Below are 27496 nucleotides of genomic sequence, written 5' to 3' on the forward strand. Positions count from 1 at the left end.
TCATTGGATATACAGTGGGGTCTAAAAGTCATGTTGAACATCAAAATATAAGTTTGGAAAGTTACCACATAAATAATAGAGAGACTCTTTACTATTTAGGTCGCTAATCAAATGAGCAAATTTGTACAAAGGAGTTCACATGATCGATGTGACTGATGGTCAGATGTTCTTGCTTCCAGAAACAAGATGCTCTTTGTCTCATTCTCAAATAATATGGGATAATATGATCACAAATCATGATTTGATGCTGTAAAGGAAAGCAAAAGGGTGACATACCAAATTCTAATAAGTTCTGAAATGTAAATCATGCCAATTCAACTTTTCACTACAATTGTGATGAACATAATGTAAATTGTAAAAAAAAAAACTTCTAAAACAAATAAGCAGAAGTCTTTTGGATCCCACTATATAATAGTATTTTTGTACTCTAGAATTGATTTGCTCTCTTTGAAGATCTAATGTATATGTTAGGTGAACAGTCAACACATTCCCAGTGTGAAAAAGGCTTTGAGGAAAGGTAAGAGAGCAAAGATCCTGTGTTCCAGACAGTTTGTGTGCCAGATGAGATGCACAGAAAGCAGGTGAGATTTTTCCCACTGTTCAATGCAATGACCTGTAGAATCCAGACAGGTTTTTTTTTTTTTTTTTTAGTGGCTGTAGATTTTAGTAGTGTAGGCAGAGCAGGGAAACCCATAAGAAGATGAAAGAGAAGAGCAATTTGTTGATAAAACTGGGAAGGTATTCAATAAATGCTAATGGAATACATCAACAGCTGTGTTTTGTATAGTCACACTGCTGTGGCAGTAACAATGCTGTTAATGCTCTACATTATTCATTAGGCCTGTTCACACCAAAGAAGATAACTATAAAGATTACATCGTTCTCAAAATCAAAGAATAGAGTCCATACCACAGATATAACAAAGGCACAGAGAAACTATATCATCGGAATCACATTAAGGATGATTTTTTTCCAGCTGATGAATGATAAAAACATTAAACACCCAATCAGAATCAATCTTGCTTTCAGGAGCTTGAGAATTTAAAGTAGTAGTCGAGTGTGCACTTAGACCAAATATAGTTATAGTTTCTTTATAGTTATCATTCTTGTTGCTAACGGGCCTTTAGGCTTATTTCTTCTCTCTCTGAATCATGTATATACAATAATATTCTGCTACCCCAATCAATGTTTGACATCAATGTTTGACACTTCAAACCTCAGATGATGAAACAAAATAATCCATGAAACTTTCTCACTGTGTATAGATGGTTCTCCCAAAACTTGTTCAAAATCTTAGGTTATCACACATCAAGCGAGGACAGTTCAGCTTCTGTTTACCATCTTAAATATCCTAATAACTAAGTGTCACTAATGGGATGGATTTTCAATATCATCTATTATCATAGTATTACTAATTATGCAGTCATTAGCGCATATTTGGATTTCTTAACACCTCGTAGCTCTGGAGCAGGAGTGTCCCATTTAGAAACAGCAATTGCAGTTGATGAAAAAAAAAGGGATGTTTTCTGTGATTTGACAATTAGGATGTAAATTACATTATGTTGTCATAACGGGGTCTTTTATCTTGTAAATATGAAAATACCAAAGCAGTTTTGCAAGTGCACTGTTGCGTTGTGCGATACAATGGCTTAAATAAAGTGGCTACAGAAAGGCTTGCAGGAGGTGCATAGGGACACACTGGCTTGACTGCCCTATTTTAGGCCACATAGCAGTAACCTTAAGCTAGACCGGCATGTTTGGCCGTATAAATATCCAGGTTCACACCGGCACTCAGGCTCTGTTTACATTGAGCTTGTGACAGCCCTGTGTGAAGTCTTCGGAAGAGACAGATCCTGACAATTGGATATTGATTCAACCCACGCTGTCTCTCGAAAAGTTGGTGGACGCCTCTACTGTTGACTCACTCAAGTCATATGGTTGGTCTGACAGTTGTTTCTGAGGTTTCTGCTAATGTATTGTGGATTTTTATTCTTCTGTCAGCACTGAAAAGCCATTTTTGCCCCAAGGAATCAGATCCAGGCAAAAGCATTTTGAACTGCTTTTCTCTAGTGCATCCACTAGCTTATTCCTTTTATTTTCCCTTCTTTCTTTCTTTTTATACCCTTCTTACTCTTTTATCTCTTATCTTTACCCTCCAGTTTCCTCCTTTGGACTTTCTATGGACCAGCAGCACGATTTATTAAACTCCTCGCCCAATAACCACATGGCTCACTACAACTCTAGCGATACCATGGCAACCTCCCTTTCTGGAATGACCATCAATGATCATCACCATGGCAATCAGTTCCATAAGGAGAATGGAATTGCGGTGGGGCTCGTGAGACCAGGGGACTGTCCAATGAAAGGTGAGCTTGCTTCTGTGGAAAAACAGGTTGGTTGTGTGACAGCCGGTCAAAATAAATAGCCTACGTACTGAACAGCCTAACTGATTAGTTAAATCTATTAAACAAGCTCTGCAGTCTGAACAGGGTGTGTGTGTGTCATGACAGCATTCACATGTAGTTGAAGGATAAATTTAATTGTCCTTGAAAGACATCATGTGTTCCCCAACCTTGCGCTTGATAGCACAATGCTCTACCAATTGAGCTACAGGAATACGAAGTACATAAAAGTGGTTGTAACTTAATGAAAGTAAAACTTAATGGGTAGTATATTTCTAGTTTTCATCGGGGAGCAGTTGGGAGAATTCAGTCATTGTATTGCTGGCCCAAGACTTGAACCCACAACCTTATGGTTATGAGACAAACTCTCTAACAACTAGGCCATGACTTCCCCACGACCACTAATGTGTGTTTCCTCCTGTCATGAGAAAATAAATGTATCAAATGATCAAAGACATTATAGGATGTATGATATTTATACATATTTTAGTGATGGATGTGGCCGCAGTGGCAGCAACACTTTGATACAGCCTTGTGTTTTAATTCCTTTACATAAACCACAAGGCTGTGCTTGACTGGACTCTCAATCCAGGCTTTGCAGCTGTGTCGTGCTGTGATCCAGGCTTGTGGGTCGCGATGTTCTCTGGTACTAATTCAACACCATCGTACACCCTGCTTTCTTCTTCATGTGTATAAGGGTTTGTGTTCTCTGCTTGCAGACATTAGGCTTTTGAAAAGCACACAGCAATAAAATTGGTTTTCAGCTGAGTTACAGAAAATATAAGGCGACAATGTGCAAGGAAAGGCATGAGAAGGCACAGTCAATGGACATTAAGTGACTTTGAAACCCCTTCATTCACTGTTCAACCAAAAGAATAAACAGTTGTCTTGTTCAGTAGCTGAATCACACCAATTAAACTTTGCTTTTTTCCCATTCTTTACTGTGATGGCTTCCATCATTCCAGCATAGATTCTAGTTTCTCAAAGCAATAGCTCACCCAAAAATAATTTAAAAAATTGCTGAAAATGTACTCACCCTCAGGTCTGTCAATATGTAGATTTTTCATCAGAACAGATTTGGATAAATTTAGCATTACATCACTTGCTTACCAATGGATCATCTGCAGTGAATAAGTGCTGTCAGAATGACAGTCCAAACAGCTGATAAAAACATCACTACAAGTATAATCTACAAGTAATCACACAAGTTATCCATACGACTCCAGTCCATCAAATAACATCTTGTGTTTGTACTAAACAAATCCATCATTAAGAGCATTTTTTACTTCAAACTGTTGTTTCTGGCTAAAATACAAGTCCTCTATCCATAATATTGCTTTCTCCAGGTAAAAAGTAATCCTGTCTGAATCTGAAGAGAAATATTCACAGATCAAGAACACTTTACAAGCCAAAATACGTCGGTCAATTTTGGTGTGAGAGAATAACAGAGTATGGACTTTTTCACTGGAGGAGGTGTTATTATGGATTATTATTAATTTTATCAGAAGTGAAAGTAACAACATCTTGATGGATTTGTTTCTTACAAAACACTCAGCTTTTGACTTCAATCAATCAATCAGTCAGTTAGTTGTATTATGTGTATTATTGTGATGTTTTTATCAGCTTTGACTTTCATTCTCAGTATTAAACTGAGACCATTCCTTAAAATGCATAATAAAAAATCCTGTTTTTTTTTTTTTTTTTTTTTTTTTGAGAACTCAAGAGTTTTCTAAATGTAGTTGATTGTTTAAAACTACAGCCAATCGTTGAACTCCAGAGATGTCTATGGAAAGGAACAAACATAGTGATGGTATTGACTGACAGTCTTTTGTAAAGGTGCCAGCTTGCCACAGAGTCTTCTGTTTTGTTGTATGTATTCACATGCCTTAAAGTGGGACCATAACACTCCCTTTTTTTCTTCTGTGACCCCCTGCATTCTTTAGTGCGTAGCTTACATTTCCCTAGTTTACAGCCTTCACTAGTGCACAATTTCTCCCCTTACGCTCTTCCTGTATTGCCTCACACAAGGAGGAAACATTACTCAGAGCATCTGCCACTTATAAATGGCAGATACTGCAATGGCACAGCAGAGAGTGAGTATGTTATAGATAGTAAAGCTAGTATGTTAGTGGCTTTATAAAAACACAGTATTAAACATTAGTGTGAATGCTTTCACACAAGCAAAAGCTTAACAAGATATACAGATATACTAATGTAAGTCATTATATATTGTTTTTAATTTCTGAGCCATTTTATACATCTGCCCCAGTTAAACAGTTAAAAAGCAGCACAGTGGAACAAAAACAAATGTGTGAAACGTCTTTTACTGTAAACAGTGCAGAGTAATTTCATAATTTCTGAGAGAATGGTAATTTTACTAGTTAACTTTTCATTTAGGAATTTCTTAAACTAATTTCCCGGGTTTTTTTTGAAAGGTCCTGTTCATACATGTGTCAGGGAAATGCACACTGGGCAGACAGGTAAGTTTTCAAACAATCCAGAAACACTCTTAAATGACTTCAATCAAACATATGATGGCAGAGCAGGTGAAATTTGTGAGAGGAATGGTGAGTAGCCTTACAAACACCATTAGACAGTCATTGAGAGATACTGAATACTTTCCTATTGTCTTAAAGGAGGATCACCAGGAGACTTAAAGGAGGAGTTGGAGACCAAATACCAGGACAAGGATAGAATAATGGAGGTAAGTAATCTTGAAGTAAGTAACAATCCAAACTGATGCAGTCTTAGCCATAGACAAACCAGACAAAGTGCGTGTGTGTGTGTGTGTGTAAAGTCCTTTTGTATGGTGCTTGGGTGATCAGTGGCAGCTGGTAATAATTAGTAATCGAGAGATTGTGAGCACTGATATTGGGTAAGGGTGGAGCCTGGTGATTCCCTGACAATACCCCCCTCTCCATAGAACGCTCCTGAGGGCAGATTACCCTGGTGTCGAGGTGAACGACCTCTGTTGCAAGTAACAGGTTTCCCAGGATGAGCATTATGGAAAGTGGGGAGTTGATCAGGGTTCAGTATATCCCTTCTTGGGACCCATGAGTGTTCCTCTTTACCATAGCCCTCTCAATCTTCTAGATATTCCAGTATAGCACCTCAGTGCCAGGAGTCTAAGATTCTTTGTACCGTGAAGACTGCTCAATCCTCTTTGACTGATAGTAAAGGATGTACATCACCATCACCAGGCTCTGTGGAAGAAAGGGATACCGGTGAGTGATAGGGTTTGAGTTGTGAAACATAGAATACTGGGTGAATGCAGTAGTGATCAGGGAGTTTTAATTTGAAGGATAGTAGATGATCTCCTTGATGATCTCAATGGGGCCAATGCACCTGGGACACAGCTTCTTGCATTGTAGGCAAACCTGGTTCCTGGTTGAAATCCATACCTTTTTTCTGGGTTGATAGTTGGGAGCTATGGATCTACGGATGTCAACAAGGTCATTTTGCCTCCAGATGGCTCCTTGTAGGTGATGAGTCCCAGACCCTCTCACTCTCCCAGAACCATTGACTCACCGATTTTACATCAGAAGGGTCCCCAGACCATGGGAACATTGGTGGTTTATAGTATCTTAGTATGCACTGGAATGGGGTAAGACCTGTAGTTTGCTGATGCAGAGAATTTCCAGGAGAGATACTGGCTCCAGGAGGTGGTTATGGCAGATGGTTCGAAGGAAGCATCCAATTTCCATTACCTTCCATTCTGTCCATTAAGTTGAAGACGGTATCCTGAAGACAGACTGACTGTCAATTTTAGGAATTTCATGAATGCTCTCCACACTCTGGACATAAATTGAAGTAATCTGTTGGACATTTATTTATTTATTAACATATCTTTTTTGCGAGGATTATCCCCTTGAGATGAAACATCTCGTATTCGAGGGGATCCTCCAGTACATCAAAGCAAAATGAACCAAATCAGCAGAGCAAATATCACGGTCAGAAACAGCACAACAAAACACAACAACACACACATTCCAGCTCACAATGCTCAACCCCACGCAGCACGAACCCCACAAGTGACTTGACAAAAAAACAACCACATTACTAGCATTGCACAAGATCAAGGACTAAGAGGAACACAAACAAGAACATTGATGATGATACTAATAATAATAATAAATAAATAAAAATGAGGACATAAAAATGAGAGATAGTAAACACATGACCAATGAATTCAAGTCCATGGTCAAACAAACAAAACTAGAAACAAAGACAATTGTTCTGAAGATGTTCCCCGAGAGCCCTTCGAAACTCTGAATCATACGGAGCCTTAAAACAAAATGCATATTTCCCTACCTGTCTTTTAACTCTAGGAACAAGAAAAAAGATCTTATCATTGTGTCGCAGGCTGTATAGCGAATTATAAAGCACTAAGTGTTGCTTGAGATAAACTGGATAATTCAAGTAATAACTTTTAAAAATAAATTGTAACTAGTGATGACCATGATAACCATGATGTCTTCGGGTATACTGAAGTATCTGTAAACATGGTTAGAAAGGTTTGCCGGCTTCCATAGCTGTGGGCAACTCATTGAGTGGAATGAGTCTGCATGACTTGGAGAATTTGTCCACAATCACAAAGATGCATGTACTCTCTGAGGCACTGGCTTGGTTTTCCTTAGAGGTGTCCACTGGATGGGGTTTATGAATGCTTTTGGGCATAGGATCTGCTCAGGTTGTTCGGAAGAATCATCAGAGGAGTGAATGAAAGAGAGTGCCTAAGCCTTGCCATTCTTGGAATCAGGAGGGTATGCAATGTTGAAATCAAGTCTGGCTAAGAATAATGGCCAATGAGCTTGACGAGGGTTAAGTCATTTGGAATCACTGAGGTATTGGAGGTTCTTATTGTGAGTCCACACTGTGAACTGATGGTGAGCTCCCTCAAGTCAGTGCCTTCATTCTTCTAAAGCCAACTTAATGGCTAGCAGGTCTTGGTTACCAATGTCGTATTTTCTTTCTGCTTGGATGAATTTTTGGCAAAAAAAAAGCGAATAGATGGAGTCTGGGAGGATTCCCTTGCTGCTGAAAAAGCACTGTTTCTACTTCAGTAGTTGAAGCATAAACTGTGCATCACAAAATACTTCCTTCAGGGTGTTGAATGCGGTCTCTTGGGGCCAGGATAGAGACTTGGGGTTACCACTGATCAGGGACATGAGAGGAAGGGTAATGGAAATGTAGTTGTGGATGAAGCGACAATAGAAATTGGCGAATCTGAGGAATCTTTGGAGATCTTTGACAATCTTGTGAGTGGGGCAGTTACGAATAGCTTCCACTTTACTCTCATTCATTGAGATACCATTTTGGTTGACAATGTACCCTAGGAACTAGATCTCTGATTGTTGTAACTGGCACTTTTCAGCCTTGAGGGACCTTCGCAATGTGCTGTTAATGTTCGGCCATACTCCAAGATTCAAGACAGGAAGAGAAAGATCAGTCTCCGGGAGTATATCATGATGTCATGGATGTAGACCAAAACATACTCCCAGAGCACCTAGTGCATAAAATCCTGAAACGAGGAGGGGGCATCTACAGCATAATGCAATATTCAGAGTGGCTAATAGTGTTCATGAAGGCCGTCTTCCATTCATCCCCCTTGTATATCCAGATGAGGTTGTATGCGCTGCTGAGGTCCAATTAGGTGAGGATCTTGGCTCCCCTTAGATGTTCCAATGCAGATGGGATGAGAGGAAGGGGATACCTGAATTTGACTGTGATCTTGTTCAGGGCACAATAATCTATATAGGGCCTCAAGCCTCCTTATTTTTTTGCCACAAAGAAGCTAGAAGTAGCAGGAGAAGTAGGTGGTCTGATGTATCCTTGTTGTAAAGCCTTCCGAATGTATTCCATGGCTTCTTGTTCAGGTAGTGTTAAAGTATAAATTTTCCGCTGGGTACTGATTCACCTGGAGGGAGATCAACAGCACAGTCCCATGGCCCGTGTGGTGGTAACTGGTAAGTTCACTAGGGACAGCAGACGTCTTTGAACTGGGACTAACAGTCAGGGATACCAACAGATTGTTAATTCATGGGTGTCTTGGTGGAGGTGGAGTAGACAATTACTGATCGTGGTTCCTTCTTGAGTGGAATGGGTAATGTAGGAAAACATTGCTTGCTTCATTTCTTAATCTCACCAGTTTCCCTAGGGAGCTCTCGATGATGTTGTATTAACCACAGTCGCCCCAGGATGACACCAGCGGTAGAATTCTCCAGAACCAGCAAGTGAATTTTCTCTTGGTAGAGGATTCCTACATGTAAGTGAAGTGGACCCACTCTACACCAGATGTCTGCACAGCTGGAGTTGAGGCTACAATCCCTGAAGGTAAGCGGTGATAAAAGAGCTCTCCTTCCAGCCACTTGCTGCTGCTAGGGTACGAAGCTTCAGGTCATAATCATTAATGGACATTTTTCCTTGCTTCAAGTGATAAAGTTGATTCCCAATAAAAGTAGCTTCAGCTGTGTTAACAAAAACTTTGCATGTTTTATGTCTGTATTACACGGTCATTTTTCCACCATATTATGCCTGCCCTCTGTAGCTTTATCCATGTTAATAGGGAGATTATGAACATGATTTTTAGCTCTCTCAGTAGGGAATTAATGTGAATACATCTCGAGGGCCAGAAAACATTGTAGAAGAAATTCGTTGCACTCCTCCGCCAAACCAGAGTAGGGTAGCAGGTTGGCCATTGTACTGGGCGACAATGGTAGGTGGAGAAGAAGTGCTTGGTGCAGTGAATGGTGTGGCAGTGGGTGAGAAAAAGACTGGCAAACCAAAATTCACCAATTCTTGAAATGGTTAGGGTTGTGAAGTGCCGATTCCTGTCTTCTGTCTGGTCTTCTGTCAGGAAAAAACATAATGGAGAGACCGGTAAGTTTTCAAACAATCCAGAAACACTTTATTAATTCACTTGAATCAAACATATGCCTGATATTAATTCACTTGAATCAAACATATGCCTGAGTCTGAGCCTGGGTCCTGAGAGGAATGGTGAGTTGCAATACACCCAATATTATTTACTGAGAGATGATGAACACGTTGTCTTGTAGGAGGATCACAGGAGACTGATAGGAGAAGAGGATTGGAGGCTAGATACAAGAACAAGGATAGGATCATGGAGGTAAGTAATCTTCAGGTAAGTAACAATCAGAACGGATGCAGTCTTAGCCATAGATGAGACCAGACAAAGTGTGTGTGTGTGTGGCAAATCCTTTTTTTTTTGTGGTGCTGGAGTAATTGGTGAAAACTGGTGATAATTAGTAATCAGGAGACTGAAGGCCCAGGTAAACTTAACATTCAGCGTTACATGTCGCAAAGTTTTCAGAATATACTCAACCATGAACAAGCACGGTCGGATGAGCTCAACACATGTGCAGTACCACTTACTCTGGCTCAACATTCACCTCACACATGCACTGTTTGTAAACCTAAATGTACTTAATGTTTCTTACTTCAATCAAAGAGTTACTTTCTAGCACTGCAGGTTGTTGCTTAAATTGGTTGCCAGTTCATTCAGCTGGCATCACTTCCTTATATTTTATTTGACAGTAAAATTAGCAGTGTATTTTTAAATTTAAATGTGTCCTTACAATAACTGAATTAATTTGTGTTTTCCCTACCGAGTTCAGGGATCCAGTTACAGGGAAATATTGATGAGGTTGCATAGAGTTCACTGTACAGTGTGACAGTTTGCTCCAGTAGTTTTACATTAATTTCTTGCCATTTGAAATCATAATACTTTTCAAAAAAGCAAATGTCTTAAGTTATATGTATAAAGTGATCTGAGACTTTAAAAATGTATCTATGAATACTGATTGTCCCAAACAACAGATGACTACAAGTTGTGCCTTTTGTGTGTGTTTTTCAACCAACGTTCTCTCTCACAGCAGAGTTTTCAGAAGAACGGGTGGATGTTGAGCTCAGTAATGCTGAATGCATCTCCTCTGCTGAGGAGAAGCAGTGTGGTATGCATTGCTGCACTTATAATACAGATGTTATGAAATGCAGTTTGTCTTCGCTTTCCCCTACAAGCTGCCCTTTTTTTTCATGCAATACAATGCTTTTTACTAACTTTGCCTTGTTAAATATACAGAGTTTCAAGACTGGATTAGCTTTGTTTCTGGTTGTTTGGATGTGCATTTTTTCCCACCCGTCTGTTATAGTGTTCATGCAAGTTAATCATCCAGTTATTTAATTTCAGCAGGGCACTTTTGAAGTCAGCTAAAGTCTAAATGCAGCTGCGCTGTGAAGCTAAAACCTTCCATTTCTGGCTTGCTTTTAGACATTTAACAGCAGCTTCACTTTCACAAGTAAACCAGGACTATTTAAGGAGTTTGGTGTGTAATGACTGTTCAAATGATTGTTTTGTAGAGAGCCCCCAAGATTCAAGACAGGAAGAGAGAGATCAGTCCCAGTCTGCTGTGGAAGTGGCGGGCGGTACGGACCTTCTGCTCCATCAACTGCTGCCTCTTTTGACTGACATGCTTTGCTTGACTGCCCTTTTGTGCCTTTAATGATGTGGATGCTTTGTGCCTTACATCCTAATGCTTCTAATTTTCTATAGCATTTTCTTTACTGATTTTTTGCATATTTTAAGCCTGCAGGATCCATTTGCTTCTGTTTGAAGTGGGCCTACTAATAACAAGAATTTCAGCTTGGATGCAGTTGTTTCAAATTCCCATTTCTTGCTTTGAAATACTTTTTATGTTGCGCTTACACTGGGGTGATTTTTAAAGTGTAAGGTAATATGTATGTCTGCAAGCACACCGTTTAATTTTGACATCACTGCTGAGGCATGCTGACAGGTTTCAGGGTTTTAAATCAAAATAAACTCAAGGGAGACTCCAGCGCCATTCCCAGATTAGTTCCCATGTGATTAGTCACAGAGATCTCAGAGAGCTCAATTGCTTTTGCCAGGGTAGGTGTGATGTTATGCCAAGTCTGGAATTAATGCTTTGTGCTAAATAGGATCTCAGTCAAAGCTTTTCTCTCATAGGTCACAGTGCTTCAATTGCAAGCATTTGTTTCTTTTGTGATTTCAAAATGAAGTGTAGTATATTGATTATCAGATTTTACTCTAGGTTATAGTGTTTATAGTGCATCTCTGTAGCTGGAATTGCCAGAAAATATGCTATGTAGTTCTCTAATGTTGTATTTTATGTTTCTCTCTCTGTTTGCTACATATCATGATCATTAATAAGCTGGAGGAATGGCAGCCGCAGGTAAAACCCTTTTTTACTTTTACACAACTACCACATTAGTGTCATGCTTTGTAGAATAGCCATTATGCTACATGAATTATTATTTTGTAGATGTTTTTCCTTTTTTTTTTTTTATACAAATATGTATTTTTACATATAAAAGTTTATTTTCTGTTTTGTTCTTCTGATAGTACTCCACCTCACTGATCTTTATTTGTACTGGTTATTTGATTTTGTGAATTCACAAAGATATGTCCATTATATTTTAATAATCAGTAGAAACTAGGTGCTTTTAAAGAACAGACTCCAGTAATTAATTCTGTAATAATGGCAAATCATCATCAGAACAAACAAACAAAAAAAAATCTTTTTTTAGGGCCACAAATTTTACATTTACATTTTGTTAAAGTGCATTTATTTTGATTTCTTGACCCACATATAAATATTAAATTAAAATAAAATATTAACTAATTTCATATTACAGTTAATGTATTTTAAATATAAGTTTATAATAAAATGTTGCAATTTAAAAAAAAAGTTTCAATTTAATACAATCACAAATACATGACATAAACATATATTTCAGTTACCATAAAACACTCTTGCACTTAATAATCCATTTTTATTTAATTGTAAATAACATAAAATTGTTGTAAAAATAAAAAAAAACAATCTTGCTCTTTAATTGCACCTATCAGCTCATATTTCTGTATTCAGTGTGAAGTCCAGTTTCATCACCACTGTTTATTTTGGATGTTAGCAAAGGCCAGCAAACCAGTTATGTTTGCTCGTTGTCTTCACACTACAGTTGTCACCACAAGTGTTTTTGTTCCCTCCTTATCATGTGACAGTTTCCTTTGGAGAAGTGATATAGATGTTGTCATTGCATTCTATAAATCTTCTGACCACTGTCTGTTCACGGTGAATGGGACGTGCATTAGTGAAAGGCAAAAGCAGCTTTGTTTCCAGCTTTAGCAGCAGGGTTTTCACCAGATGGTTCTGATCAACACTCGGACTGGAGCTGTGTAGACCACCAGAGAATACTAGAGCAAGACCAAGACCTCCTCAGAAGCAGCTGGTCTGGACGACCGTCCCATTCCCATCATCGAAGGACATCCGTCAGTCCAGACCGCACCAGGAGCCTCTCTTTGGAGAATGAGCCACCTGTGACTTTCCTGGTCCGCAGCTCTGCCCTGGAAGACCTGACATCTGTTGGGGAGAGGATTGTAGAAGCCACGGCTCCTTACAGCGAGACCCTTCAGGAAGAGGAAGAAATGTCTTTTTACAGCAATGAGAGCCATGTCAAAGAAGAAAATCTTCCGGCATGGGCCAGCCGGGCTCAGACAACTCTCACTGAATATACACCTTCTGAAACCAAAGAACATAGTTTTACAAAAACTCTACCTCATGAACCCATGGAAGCAATGGGCAAAGTGCAGGAGAAAGTTGATGCTGCGTTTTCAGGGGGTAATCACAACGTTATAGTTCCCGCCAAAGATGCAGAGACCAAAAAGACAGAAGCCCCTCCTTCCTCTACAAGTACAATTGGCTCTTCAAAAGGTGTCCACGTCTCCCCGGCAAGAAAATCCCTGGTGCCGGTGGCTCAGTTCAAAGGTCTGTGCAGTTAAGCTCACAGAATCCCAATGCAGTGTCTCTTCCTTGGTTTGCCTCCACCTATGTTTTACAGAGCCGCTTAGCCATGCACCAATTTCTGTCTATAACGAACATCCTACAAAATGAACAGCGTGCTGAGGAGAACGATCTGTTGTCCTACAGTTGTTTGCCTCATGTCGTCCTTTTTCGGGCACTCGGTCTCACTCTGTCATTCTTTTGTTCCCTCCGGTGGCCTTGCAGCTTGTTTTGCGCCGATTGATGAAATCCATGTTTGCTGGCCGTGTTTCAATGAGTTCAGTTTGGCATGTCTGTGTGCATGAATGAGCTACAGTACTTGCATGTGTTCACAACACCATCTGGTGCAGCACTGCTTTAACAGATCCCCTCACTTTCATTTACAGCTTATGTTTCTCAAATAGTTGCTTAGAAACAATAGAATTAACATCCAGTAAACATACTGAAGTTAAGAAAAAGAGATGAAGCTGTAGGAATAAATGTAGCAACCTGTAGTCAGTTTAGAAAAGGTCTACAGTCTTAAAAATAATAAAGAATATATGACGTTTCCAATGGGGGTGGGTTCAAAACGATGTAATAGAAGAACAATTTTTGGTTCTCCAAGGAACCTTTCTGTCAACAGTCTGTAAAGAAGCTTATCTGCAATACTGTAGAGCTCTTATTTAGATTTTCTTCATGGACAAGGCAGTATCAGAATGCATTATGATGAACTTTTAAATCGATATGGCAGGCCAGGTGAGAGAAATGTTTATTATAAACAAAAACAATTTGATTCAATACTTAAAATAATTTATGAAAATGTTTTCACATTTTTAGACTAACTATTTTATCCAGTAATTGTATGTGCTATTGTGTCAAAGCGTGTTGAAATTGATTGTGAGTTGAGTCTCTAGTGTTATTTGTGATGTTTAGTAATGATTTAGTTTATGCAGATCACTAGGCTTATTAACACTATTTCTGATATACTGATTGTAATCATATTGGTGCATTTTTGTGGTTCTTCACAGCTCAGTCCAAGACCAATGGTGATGCAGAGAAGAGGGTGAGTGCTAATAGCTATTTTTGCATCATCTTTCAGTTCTCTTCCACTTTAACTGTAGAACTTTTTCCCTTTTATTTTGCTTTCTGACGCTATTTGTTCTCCATGGAGTTTTCATTCACTATGGTTTTGCTTTTTATGTAAAGACCCCTAAAAACAGTAAAGTGAGACCCTCTTTCCATAAAACACCTTCCTCCATCCCGAAAAAGGCCCTGACTTCCTCTTGTAGATCTCCATCAGTACCTGCCACCAGTTCTGGTCCCAAAGAATCCATGCCAAGAGTGAGTACAGCTGCTGGCGTCGGACCCCGTGTCCTGCTGCTGCGGTGGAGAATGGGTTAACTTTGCGCCTGTTTTACTGCCAGCACACACACTGTCTGGTGTGATTAACAGCATCATTTTATCTCCTCCTACTAACTGATCAACATCTCATTCACATAAAATTCTGTCTTTGTTGTTAGTTAAATCTAAAGTTTTTTTTAGATTTAGGATATATCATCAACACTGACAAATGAAAACAGTTGGTGTGATTTTAGAATAACTGTATTGGATAACTTGATTGTGTTTCCAGTGGATTGGTTAATAATTACTGAATGTGCCTTCAACTAACTGTATGTTTGAACGTGCAAACATGTCATTTGATTATAAATGCTTCTTCAAATATGAGTGATTTTGTCCAACAGTGTCCAACAGTGGCTGTACATGCATCACGATATATATTTTGATTTGCATCTTTATAGTAGAAATGACAGTCTGGTCTTGGATATTAAATTTTTTGTGATAAAAATGGCAAGCTTCTCTGTCTTAAGGCTAAGTTTACATAGCATTTGTGTCCATAAATAATATTTTTACAGCTTTTGCACAATTTTAGAAAATAACAGCTTGGTTGGAGATTATATTCACCTCTTATCTACTTTAATGTTTTTCAAGCTCTCGTCAGCTTGTTCTTGTTAAACTGAATTTACACTAACTGAAATGTGTGGGTTATGGTGGAAATTATGGCAAAACTGAGGGGAGAATGTGCTTAGGAGATATAAGTGGATACATATAGACATTAGCAGTTGTTTTGTTATTTATAATTTCATAGAATAGAATTCTTAATGTATTTCTGTTTCTATTTCTTTCTGTCTATTCATTCCTGTATATCTCTAGGCTAGCAGTAGACCTCATGCTGCCGGTTCAAAGATTCCTGCCATGTCTGCAGTTGCCAAAAACGGAAAAGGTGAGTTTCTTTCAAAGGGGTTTTTAGGAATGAATCTTGTATATCTTTTTGAAGAATGGAAAGTTTGATTATGAGATTATTGCCATCTTTATAACTCTATACTGTTTCCCAGACTCTCCAAAGACCCCAGAGACCAGTGGGCACAGCAGCCCCGGGATTCTCAAATCCCCTGCCAGCAACGCTGCGGGAGGCAGGTCTCCAAGCACAGGAAATGAAATCAAGAAGGTCGCAGTGATTCGCTCGACCCCTAAGTCTCCGAAGAACCGCTCACCCACTTCCCTTTCGGCCGCTGCCCCCCTCCCTGATCTGAAGAACATACGCTCCAAAGTCGGCTCCACTGACAACTTGAAGCACCAGCCTGGAGGCGGCCGGGTAATTCATCTCCAGTTGATTTACTTTAGTGTTCTGTTGCCAGTTAGGTTTGAGATCCAACTAAAATCTAATTTGTATTTTGAAGTACAAGATCCCGGTCACCCCCCCCCCCCCCCCCTAAAATTAAATCTAATTTTTTCAAAGGGCCCTCTCTTTCTTTAGGGCCCTGGTAATCAGTACTGGTTTTACCCCCAGTCTGACGCCCCTGATAACAATTATTAAAAAAATAAAATAAAATAAACAACTTAAAGGCAGCAACTGAACTTATGTTTTTTAAGTATAATCAGATTGGCTGAAAAAGCTATTTCAGCTAAAATTATATTAAACTGACTCTGAAATTTGACATTTAAAATTATTATTATTATGTTTTATTTATTTTTTGTTACAAACATGTGTTACCATGACCTATTGATCATATTATGAGTTCATTATGGTAAAAGTCTAATGAAAACCTGTTTTTTATTCAAATAACACTCTAGAGAATAGTTTACTAGTCGCAATAGTTTTTAACTCTTCCTATGTTCTTTCTTACACAGGTACAAATTCTTGATCAGAAGGTGGATTTCAGTAATGTTCAGTCTAAGTGTGGCTCCAAAGCAAACCTCAGGCATGTACCAGGAGGTGGAAATGTGAGTAACTCTAGAATGAACCAACACATACATTTTATTATTTATTACTTATTTTATTACATTTTATACTGTATTTGTCATTGGCTATCCCAACATTATCAGTAAACTCTCACTGTTTGCCAAATGTTCAGTGAGAATTGACTAATCTATTATCTCTAGGTATTGTAATGGTTGAATGTCCCAAGAATGGGAAATATCCAGTTGTCCAAACAACGTAAAATGTTCGACGTTCCAAAGTCTATTGTTTTTTTAATGCTTTATGTCTTTATGCTTCATGAGTGTTGGGGATTTTTTTTTTTTTTTTTTTTTTTTTACCAATTTGCCCTTTTTGTTAATGAAAGCTTCCAAATGTTTATGTTAAACAGGAGCGCATTTTTGATCAGAAGTTAGACTTTAGTAATGTCCGATGTGAAGTGTGGCTTCAAAGCAATATTCAACACCCAGAGGTGGCAGTGTAGTAAGTTACTATGGGGTAAACAGGAGACCCAGTTCACTCCTAAATTTGCCATTATTATGGGAGTCAGAGTAAAACTCCCAGCCATACTTTACTGAATTGAAATGTTCCTTAGATGTTCCTCATGAAGTTATAAATAAGGTATACTTCAGATGTTATTAGTAAAAATCTGAACGTTTCTGATATGGCTTCAGCCAAAAGGTAATCCCTCTTTTCCTTGACCTCTGCACTCTTTCAGGTAAAAATTCTTGATCAGAAGGTGGACTTCAGTAATGTCCAGTCAAAGTGTGGCTCCAAAGACAATTTGAAACATGTACCGGGAGGTGGCAATGTGAGTGACTATGGGATGAACTCAACACCCTCTGTCTTGGTTCTTCCTGAAGTTATGACCATTTGTGGAAACCTTGTAACAAAAAACAAAAACAAAAAACGGCAAAGCTATCATTCAGTGTAGTAGTTGTGTCTGTTACACAATCACTGACTGTTTACACTTTTGGATTGACACTGAACTGTAAAAGAGGATTTTTACAATTGTTGAGTCAACTGTTGAACACTGAAACCTAATTCAAGTGTGAGTGGGAGACAAAAAAACTCAAATTCATGAAAGTAAATTCATGTTTGTGCTATACCATTCACATACTCATGGCTCTTTCTCATTGGTAGCTCTTTTTATCTCTAAGATACTTGGAAAGCTAACTCCTGCTCTTCCCAACTTGATTTTCCAGGTATAAATACTGGATCAGAAGTTGGACTTTAGTTATGTCCAGTCAAAATATTTCTCCAAAGAGAATGTCAAACATGTACCTGGAGGTGGCAATGTGAGTAACTCTGGGTTGAACTCAACACCTTCAGTCTTGGTTCTTCCTAAAGTTATGACCATTTGTGGAAATATTGGGATTAGCAATTTGGACACCCCATTCCATCCACCCTCCCAAGGTCAAAAACATCTGCACTTTCATGGTCCAAAAAGCCTTTCCTAATGATGAACTATGTTAGTTTCATCTGGTGGCTCTCTAGGTTCCTCTCTGGTCCCAAGCTAAAAATACAGATAACTCCTCTTCCCCAAACTGTGTACTCTTTCAGATTCAAATTCTCGATCAGAAGTTGGACTTAAGTAATGTGCAGTCTAGGTGTGGTTCCAAAGATAATATGAAACATGTACCCGGAGGTGGAAAAGTGAGTAAACAGGGGCCCGTTTGTTGGCGTTTTAACCAAAAATCATACTAATAGAGACTTTAAAGTGCCCCTATTATGCCATTTCGGATATTGCCTTTCATGCACTGTGTGATGTAGTATGATAATGTAAACTGAAAATGCACGATAAATAAAGTTATCATCTCCAAAAAGAAAGAATCGACTCTGGACAGCCTAAAGAGTCGTCAGCATTCGGATCCCACATGTCAGGGGTAACACATTTGTTCTGTGAACAACTTGACCCACCTTCAAAACTGTAGCTTGACATCACGTTGAGAAGACACTGTGTCTTATGCTGTGAAAGTAAACTCATTTAATTTTCACTTCCGAAAGATTAGCTTGCAAAAAATCTGGTCAATATAAATTTTTTCCACTGTACCTCAGAACAACCCCAAGCTTTTTGTGTTCCCATCATTTTACTGACGACTGCTTCTATAATCTTGGAAGATTTAATGCGGGATTCACAAAACGCTTGCTCTTAAAAGATGAGCTCAGTGCCCAGTTAAATCACACTAAGACACAACCAGTAAATGAGATAAATAATAGATGTTTCCATCAAGTGTTCAAAATAAGGAACTATGAGAAAGAGTGAATCGTTTACGATGCGCTGTACACGGTCCTGACCGGGCCATCTGACCAATCAGAGCAGAGTAGACTCATGGAAATGAGCGGTTTAGAGAGACTGAATCTAAGAACTGCTTCTAACAAATTGTTTGAGAATCATTGGGAAATGAGGTGATATTGAATGCATATTTTGAGAAAACAAAAGTGTTTGTTTTTTTTTTGCATGCATGCATGTACACCTATAACAAAACAATAGTAGGAACCTTAAAAATGGCATAAAAGGGCTACTTTATAGTAGGGATGCACATATTACAGTTCTGCCTGATACTAATAAGCCAATGATTATGGCCAATAACCTATAAATCGCTTTTGTCATTTTAAATGCTAAAAGTGAATTTTGGCATTATAACATCATAATGACTGATGGATATTATTTTTGAGATTTGTTAAAGATTACATGTAGCAGTGTTATTTATTAAAATATTAATGTTTTTAAAGCTTAACTTCTTCTATTGCTCACTTAATCTAAATGTAAAAAATACAGGAAATAAGTGTTCAAAATTAAATGAATACAAGATGCTCATAAATTTATAAAAATTGTGATTTAAGTGTTTTGACTCAGTTAGCAATCTGTTAGCTTTTCATATCCCCCCACCAAACCTCCTAAAACTATACCTTTGTCCTTACAAAAATAAATGACCAGACCACCACTAAAATCCTAACCCGTAATCCCAACCGGCCTGTCATTAAAGGGTAACTCCTCACTAAAATGAAAATTTTGTCTTTAATCACTTACCCCCATGTCGTTCCAAACCCGTAAAAGCTTCGTTCATCTTCAGAACACAATTTAAGATATTTTGGATGAAAACCGGGAGGCTTTTGACTGTCCCATAGACTGCCAAGTAAATTACACTGTCAAGGTCCAGAAATATATGAAAGACACTGTCAGAATAATCCATCTGCCATCAGTGGTTCAACCGTAACATTATGAGGCAATGACAATACTTTTTGTATGCGAAGAAAACCAAAATACTGACTTTATTCAACAATTTGTCTCCTCTGTTTCTCCCCATAACCGTAGCATCATTTTGGAGAATATACCCTAAAAACGCAAACTGCTTATGCTATTCTTTGTCAGCTGTGACACAAGGATGTGTTTTCTATGTGTATTAATGCTTTGATTTGAACGAAGGCAAAGAATCTGTGCAGCAGAATACAAAAAGTATTCTCGTCACTTCGTAACGTTATGGTTGAATCACTGATGGCAGATGGACTATTCTGAAAATGTCTTTCATACATTCATTTTTTCTGGACCTCAACCATATAATTTACTTGGCAGTTAATAGGACAGTCACAAGCCTCCCAGTTTTCATCCAAAACATCTTAAATTGTGTTCAGGAGACTAACAAAGCTTTTACGGGTTTGAGACGACATAGGGGTTACTAATGACAAAATTTTCATTTTGGGTTGGAGTATCCCTTTAAGGACAATCAGTACACTCACTAAAGCACAATAGAGATACTTATAGACTCGAGATGAGTTGCTCTTCTCTGCTCTTGAAGGACGTCGACTCTGTAGCACACAGGGGTCTTGTTGTAATGCTCTGGTCAGCCCAGTGCTCCTCTGTGGTGAGCAGTTGGCTAGAGCTCAGAGCTGACCTCACCCTGAAGACACTGAGGCCTTTTTATACAGAAAAATTAAAACAACAACAGCTGTGGCTATGAGGTCATTGGTTCTATTTTTGGGAGCAGGGATGTAAACAGTTATACTGTTCTCATGTTGTATCCTCAATCTATAGTCTAGTACAGTAGTTCCCAAAGTGGGGGTCGCGACCCAGCGCGAGATGAAACTTTATTTTTTATTTTTATGTTTTAATTTTTTTTATATGTTAATGCGAGATGGTGAAAAAAAAGTCCGAAATACACATTTAGGTCTTTATTTTATTACACTTTGTCTGTTTGCGTCTGTAGATTTCGCGTAAATTCAACAAAAGCTAGCGTTGTAAATCATCCTGCCGATCCGCGATCTCTGTCTGCTCTCTTTCACCACAGGCACGGCTGGAAAGCTCTCTCTTCACTGTACAATGCTGTCAGATCCAAATATGGTCATTTCCTTCTTATCAGCAACCAATCGCGAAAGTAAAAGGGCTGAATGAGCAATCTCATTGGCTGATGATAAATCTTTAAAGCCTGTTTTCTCAAAATGACCTTTCTCTCATACTCCAAGTACGAAATCTCCACTTTAGTAGCACCTATATACACCAAACTTTCCAGTCTTGTAACTAGTTATATTATGAAGACATTTACACAGGTATTTGTAAATATATTATTCCTAACCTGATTTATATAACATTTTATTACTAAAAACATGGCGAAAATCTTTTTTTTAATGCTATTGATATTATATTCTGATTTACAGGATAACAAAAGTAGATATCCATAAATCCCTCTGTAATTTTTTTCCCATCTAATATGTGAGCACAATGGGTGTCGCAGATCGTCAGCAATCTAATATTGGGGGTCGCAGTCTGAAAAGTTTGGGAACCCCTGGTCTAGTAGACAGATAATCACCTAAAATAAATAAAGGGGTTGTGGTTCATGATCATTTAAGGTATATTACAACTCTATAAATACAATAAAAAATAAATGTTAAAAGATGATATTCTCAGAGATGACTAAACCACCAAGAGGGTGTTTTGTATTCAAGGGAATGAAAAGTTTTCTAACCAGTTATACTTTCACACTTTAATTTGGGGACCAATTTTCAATGATATTTAACTATTAACTACAACTTTTGCCGACTAAACTCCTACTTTTCTGTTCATTAATAGTTAGTAAGGTAGTTGTTCAGTTTAGGTATGGCGTGGATGTAAAACACAGTATCAATATGTGCTTTATTAGTAGGCCACTAATAAACCGCAATATGCTAGTAACTTGCATGCTAATAAACAACTAACTAATACTGAGAATTGGTCCCGAAAATACAGTGGTACAGTTTTGTTGTTTTTCTTGTGAAAATCTGTGGAAGTGTGTTCGGATAGTTTTAAACCACCTGGAATTACCTGGAAGAATAATAAAACCCTTATTTTGTTTTGTTTTGAAAAGGTGCAAATCCTCCACAAAAAGATTGACCTGACCAATGTGCAGTCAAAGTGTGGATCGAAAGACAACATTCGCCACAAACCAGGTAATCCTGCACGTCCACCTTGGATTTGACAAACCTTGGACTTACTTAACGTTTTGAGTGCATGTAAATAATCATGTGTTTAATGTGGTGAAATCACGAGGAATTTTACTTGCATGTTCAAGGTGGAGGAAACATTGAGATCAGGTCTGAGAAGCTTGAATTCAAGGCTCAGTCAAAGATCGGATCTATGGACAACATTAAACACACACCTGGAGGAGGCAGCAGGAGGGTAAGACCACATGTCCTCCGCTCATGGGATATGATACTCCAGTTATTCACTCTCTACCCTGAAGTCAAATAAGAACGTTCATAAATCCTTATTATTTTACAACCAGATGTCTGTGTAAATCTGTCTCAGCTGATCTCTGGGTTTGAATCATTTAGTTCCTAAGAAGATCGGGTTTAAATAAATCCCTGAACTAATTTAACTTCTTTAAAATCTCATCTCATCGTCCTTTCTTTGGACTCCGTAAACTTCAGAATGAATGTGTGCATATTAAACAGGATTTTAAAAAATGTAAGCATTACATACGTCATCTTTAATTTTGTGTTACCATCATTTTCCTTTTTGTTGAACCCATATCATTTTGTTTCTTTCTGTTTTGGTTGACCATGGTGTTCATTTCACCACCCACTGGCCACCCTGGGCTACGTTTCTAGAGAGAGAAGGGGAAAGGGGCAGATACGCCCCAAGATGAGGGCTTCCTCACCCCAGACCCCTCTGATACCCCCACCCTCTCATCTGCCAGTATGTCCCCAGAGCCCGTCCTCCTCAGCAACCCCCAAATAAAGATTGAGGACTCCAGTAAGTATTCAGTGTGGGGGAGATATTCACCTCAAATTAACCAGCAGTTGTACTTTATATATTTTGAGACTCTACTGGTGAAGAGGGTAAAACTATTGTTTAAATTAATAGATATCATCACCATACTTTTGTTTTGATGAAAAAAAAAGTAAATATGTCAGGCAAGTTATAAATCAACAAACACCTCTGTAAAAACCTACAGAATATGGACAGGAATAAACCTCTTAAAGTATGGTGAATGCAAGTAGAGATTTCTGGCTCAGTGCAGGAATAAAAAAAAATATTTTGAGAAAACAGCCTTTAAAATGTATTTATTATAATTGATATCTACAGATGCAAAAAGATTATAATAAAATAAACTTGAATGTGTATTTTGGATTTTTTTTTTTACACTAGCCTAAAAGAAGACGAGTCAAATTAAACTATGGTTTTGCCTTTAGTGTCTTGCCCTGAATAAATAAAATAAAATGATGCTGATGATAATTTAATATATACATATGCAAATAAGAAATTATTGAATTAATTTGCAAAGTGGTAGATAATTAAGTGACCAACCATAATAAAATATTTCATATAAATGAATGAAAATTTTTCTTTTGCATATTGCATATAATTGAAACAAATATCTTGTGAAATGCATCTATGGTGCCATCTTCTGGCACAGAGTGATAGGAAATTGACAGTACAAAAAAAAAGCAACTGACAAAACAATTTAAAGAAATACTGATTTAAAAAAAATATAAATAAAACATTTATTTTTTTAGTTTAAATAGTATTCATTTTTATATAGCAGTGTATATCAAAAATATTTTTTTCTTTGTCTGCTGCTTTGTCCCTTTTAACACATCTTACCCATTTTTTATTGTTTGATCATTTGATTACTTTTTTATCCATTAGTCATTTGCGCATATTATTATTCAACATTTTAAGGGTTCTCAACAAATATTCTGGCTCTTAAACCAGATATATTCATTCGGGATCACGAGTATTAGAAACTCAATTCTCCTAGACGTTTATGGGAATATCATCTTTACAGTCCTGAATTCAGTTTAATCTCCATCCAAGAATCTCAGGTCTGCTCTGGGTCAACATAAACCAACGCTGGATGCTGTCCATTTGACCTCAGAGGTTTCACTTGCAGTCATTAGTTCATATATATTTCCTTTTCCCAGATTGAGTCACACAAACTGACGTTTCGTGAGCAGGCCAAAGCGCGAACCGACCATGGTGCAGAAATCGTGTCTCTAGAGGAGTCACCACATGGCCTGAGCACCGTCTCTTCTTCTGGCAGTATCAACATGGCAGACCCCCCGCAGCTTTCCACCCTCGCTGACCAGGTGTCTGCATCGCTGGCCAAGCAGGGCTTGTGATTGGACCATACTGCCACCAAACCCCGCCCCCTCCCGACCACATACCTGATGGTATTCTAACCTCTCTCTGAAAGTCATTTTGTGGCCCAGAAAACAACGCCAAGTAACTTTTAGCACTCACTGTTCGACTTTGTAATACTTAAGATTCATTAAAGGCCAATGAAGCTGTTTGAACTGTGAATTATGTAGGAATTTGCCTGTTCACTTGCCCTTCACTTTAAGCCAATGCCCTCAGTTGGAATTAAATAATTGGAAATTTCCTCCAACCACCCTCCCTTGACTATATTTAGTAGCACTAAATTAATTTAATGTATTTGTATGGCTTTTATTGACCATTATATTTTTCCTTAGACATGCTATTTTTCGGTTACTAGTGGATTTAGGACAGTTCATACCGAACCCATTTTCACTTTCAGATAGGACTGTTCTCATTTTTAAATCAGGTTAAATGTTATGAAAACACTTTTTTTCTGTGTGCCTACAGTCTTAAAATATTGATTTGAATTATGTCAGTGCTTCATTGAAAATGCCTCTCCTTTTTTTTTTTGCTTGTTCCCGAAATTGACAATTATCAAAACATTGAACTTGCACTTTTATTTTTTTTTACATAAACATAAAACAAAATTATCTTCCAACTGCAGCTACGTATTTTAACCAAGATGAACATTTTCTGTTTTGTACAGTTTTATTGGTGACACTACAATGAGGTTCAATTTGTTCATGAAATAACAACAGATAATACTTTTACAGCATTTATTAATCTCGATAAATGTTCATTTCTACATATACTAATGCATTATAGCATTTTTTTGTTAACAGCAATAGGAAATAAATTGACCAGTATTAAAAATTGCTGTTAAAAATGGCTTTTTTTTTATTATACATTGACTAGCGTTATTGTAAAGTGTTATTGTTTTATTAATGACAGGTTACATGTGAGAAATCTGGTCATTCTTTGAAATATCTTGTGGAAACCTATGCACCTGTAAACTTTCTCCATAATACTGCCAACAGTTCCTCTCATTCTCAACATCTAGCTCTAGTTGAGAAAGAATTAATGAGATGCATTGCCAAACTGTTCTTCTTTAGACACACACTTTATTATAAATTGGCCTACTACTTTTACAATATTGTGTATTGTATTCTTCACGAAAAGCATCACTCAAGCACAAGCATGCTGTTAAACTTTGATCTGACCACATCATCCGCTTCCACTACTATAGCTGTAAAATCTTATGTCAAGGTATTCTGTTTTCCTGAATGATGATGTAATGAACTCAGCCAATCATATGGCTTAAATTCTCTCTCCTGCACTGCACTATCGCAGAATGTTTAATAAGCTTTGAACCACTTCACACTATCTTTGCTCCTTGCATGCATTTCATGTAAGCAGCTCGAGATACTGCGTTCACCTCTTACAAGCCTACATGCGTATATCCCGTAATGGCTGATGTGCTAATTAGGAATCTTTGTAGATAGTAGTGAAAAAGAGCACTACTCAGATGGCAGCCCCTGTTTCTTTGTGTTGGAGATGGAGACGTGTATCTACCATTATATTTTAATGTATGCTTACTGTATGTTTTTGACTGTATGTTTATATGAGGAGATTTAAATAATAAAAATAAAAAAAAAACAGATAAGTTCAGAAACCATGCCTGCAACATTTTAATATGCATGCTGAGTTTATACATGGATTGGCAACATGTTTCTGAACATTTTCTGACTACGGAAGGTTGTGAGAGTTTAGACAGAGGAAAATACTGTTTGTTATGTTTGTAATGTTGTGTTGAGGGGGGAACTGTGTTAATCGGACGTAAAGAGGGAAGGAAAGTCAGTCGTTCCTAGGGTTTAAATGTCTCACTCTGTAGCACACCTGTAACATAGTTCTGGGTGCAGTTTTGCGATCCTGTTGTCATTGACTCCACACACCATTTTTGCAGTTGTAAATTTTAGCTTGGGAACTGTGGTTGTCAATATTGTTTGTGTGTTTTATTAATAACTGGTTTACAATGATTCTTGTTGATGTTCACGTGAATTTGGAAATAAAGGATATTAACCAATTGTCCTGACACTTTTTATACTTCAGAAGAAAGAACTGACTGAAGAAAGAGGATAGTTCACCCAAAAATCTTAATTTACTCGCCCTCAAGTTCCAGACATGTAGGAGTTTCTTTCTGCTGTATATAAAAGAAGATAATTTGAAGAATGTTGGTATGCTGGCAACCACACAGTTGCCGACAGATCTATAGACTTCAATAGAATGGAAAAATACTACTGGCTATTAGCAATTGTTAGGTTACCAACATATAACAAAAATTATTTTGTGTGCGTGTGGTCAGCTAAAGAAAGAGACTTGTACAGGATTGAAACAACTTGAGGGTAAGAAAATGATGTTTATCCATCAAATTGGAAAAGGTTACTGAATTTTTAAGTGCAGTTATTAAAGAAAACAACACAGATGAAAATATACATAACTATAGCTATGTAAGAATCAAATAAAAGTAAACAATAAAAATATAAGAATAAAATATAAAAAAGATGTATATTGTAGAATTAAATATAGAACGCAAAATAATGTGCATGAAAGTAAACTAGTCAATAAACTTTCTATAGCCCCTGAATAGAAAGTTTTCAGAATTGCTGGTGAGACCCTGAATTTCCTCAGCTGTCGCAGATGGTACAGTCTTTATGGTACAGGTGGGGAGCTGCTTCCTCTAACAGGTGTTTGTCGAAAAGCAGCATAAGCTCAGGGGATTCCCAATCCATAATATTCCCACCGGCGGCTCCAGGGGGGGTCTTGGGGGGTCTCAAGACCCTGCCAAAAAATGCCTTGAACCCCCATTTGACCCCCCAGCCTCTTCCTGATTAAAAAATATATATATTCGGGATAAAGATCCAAAAATGTTTCTCTTCAAACTACGCAGAACAATAATAAATAATAATTATTTCGACATTTATTCATACACTGAACCGAGAACCGTTTCTGTCGGACGCGTCCGATTCGAGAACCGATGAGCTGATGATAACTGCGCATGCGTGATTCAGCGTGAAGCAGACTGACACAGAGCACATCTGAACCGAACTGATTCTTTTGGTGATTGATTCTGAACTGATTCTGTGCTAATGTTATAAGCGCGGGTAAACCAAAGGCTTGAATGAAGGGCAATCATCGCCAATGACGGCATTACATCGAGCGCAAAAGAACCGGTGAACCATTTTTTTTCCCAGCTGGTTTATTTGATCGAATTGTCCGAAAGAACCGGTTCACTTGGGCACCTGCTCCTTTGCCCCTTAAGTGCCCTTTTGTCAAAGCAAAATTTCCTCATTTTTTTTTTGTAATAACATAAACTTTTGTGAATGCCTGCCCACGCCCAATCATAATATGAGTACAATTTATTAATAATAATTTAGCCGTAAATAAA

General features: G+C 37.9%; 1 protein-coding gene across 6 annotated transcripts; it reads left to right on the top strand.

Moving 5' to 3' along the window:
* The first annotated feature begins 1799 nt into the window (after positions 1-1799).
* mapta (microtubule-associated protein tau a) lies at positions 1800-26135 on the top strand. 6 transcript variants are annotated; one of them, XM_052611011.1, is made up of 15 exons: positions 1800-1937; positions 2160-2366; positions 10298-10375; positions 10782-10847; positions 11612-11632; positions 14248-14282; positions 14426-14560; positions 15431-15500; positions 15613-15872; positions 16409-16501; positions 18039-18131; positions 21818-21899; positions 22022-22128; positions 22560-22704; positions 23877-24025. In XM_052611011.1, the coding sequence occupies exons 2-15, from the start codon at positions 2180-2182 to the stop codon at positions 23879-23881; spliced, it is 1377 nt and encodes a 458-aa protein (XP_052466971.1). In that variant the 5' UTR covers positions 1800-1937; positions 2160-2179; the 3' UTR covers positions 23882-24025. The 6 variants fall into 6 exon arrangements, with proteins under 6 accessions (XP_052466971.1, XP_052466975.1, XP_052466972.1 ...); XM_052611015.1 differs by lacking the exon at positions 10298-10375; XM_052611012.1 differs by lacking the exons at positions 14426-14560; positions 22560-22704 and having other exon boundaries at positions 1804-1937; positions 23877-26135.
* The last annotated feature ends 1361 nt before the right edge of the window (positions 26136-27496 follow it).

Source organism: Carassius gibelio, chromosome A12 (genome assembly GCF_023724105.1).
Source record: "Carassius gibelio isolate Cgi1373 ecotype wild population from Czech Republic chromosome A12, carGib1.2-hapl.c, whole genome shotgun sequence".
Lineage (NCBI taxonomy): Eukaryota > Metazoa > Chordata > Actinopteri > Cypriniformes > Cyprinidae > Carassius > Carassius gibelio.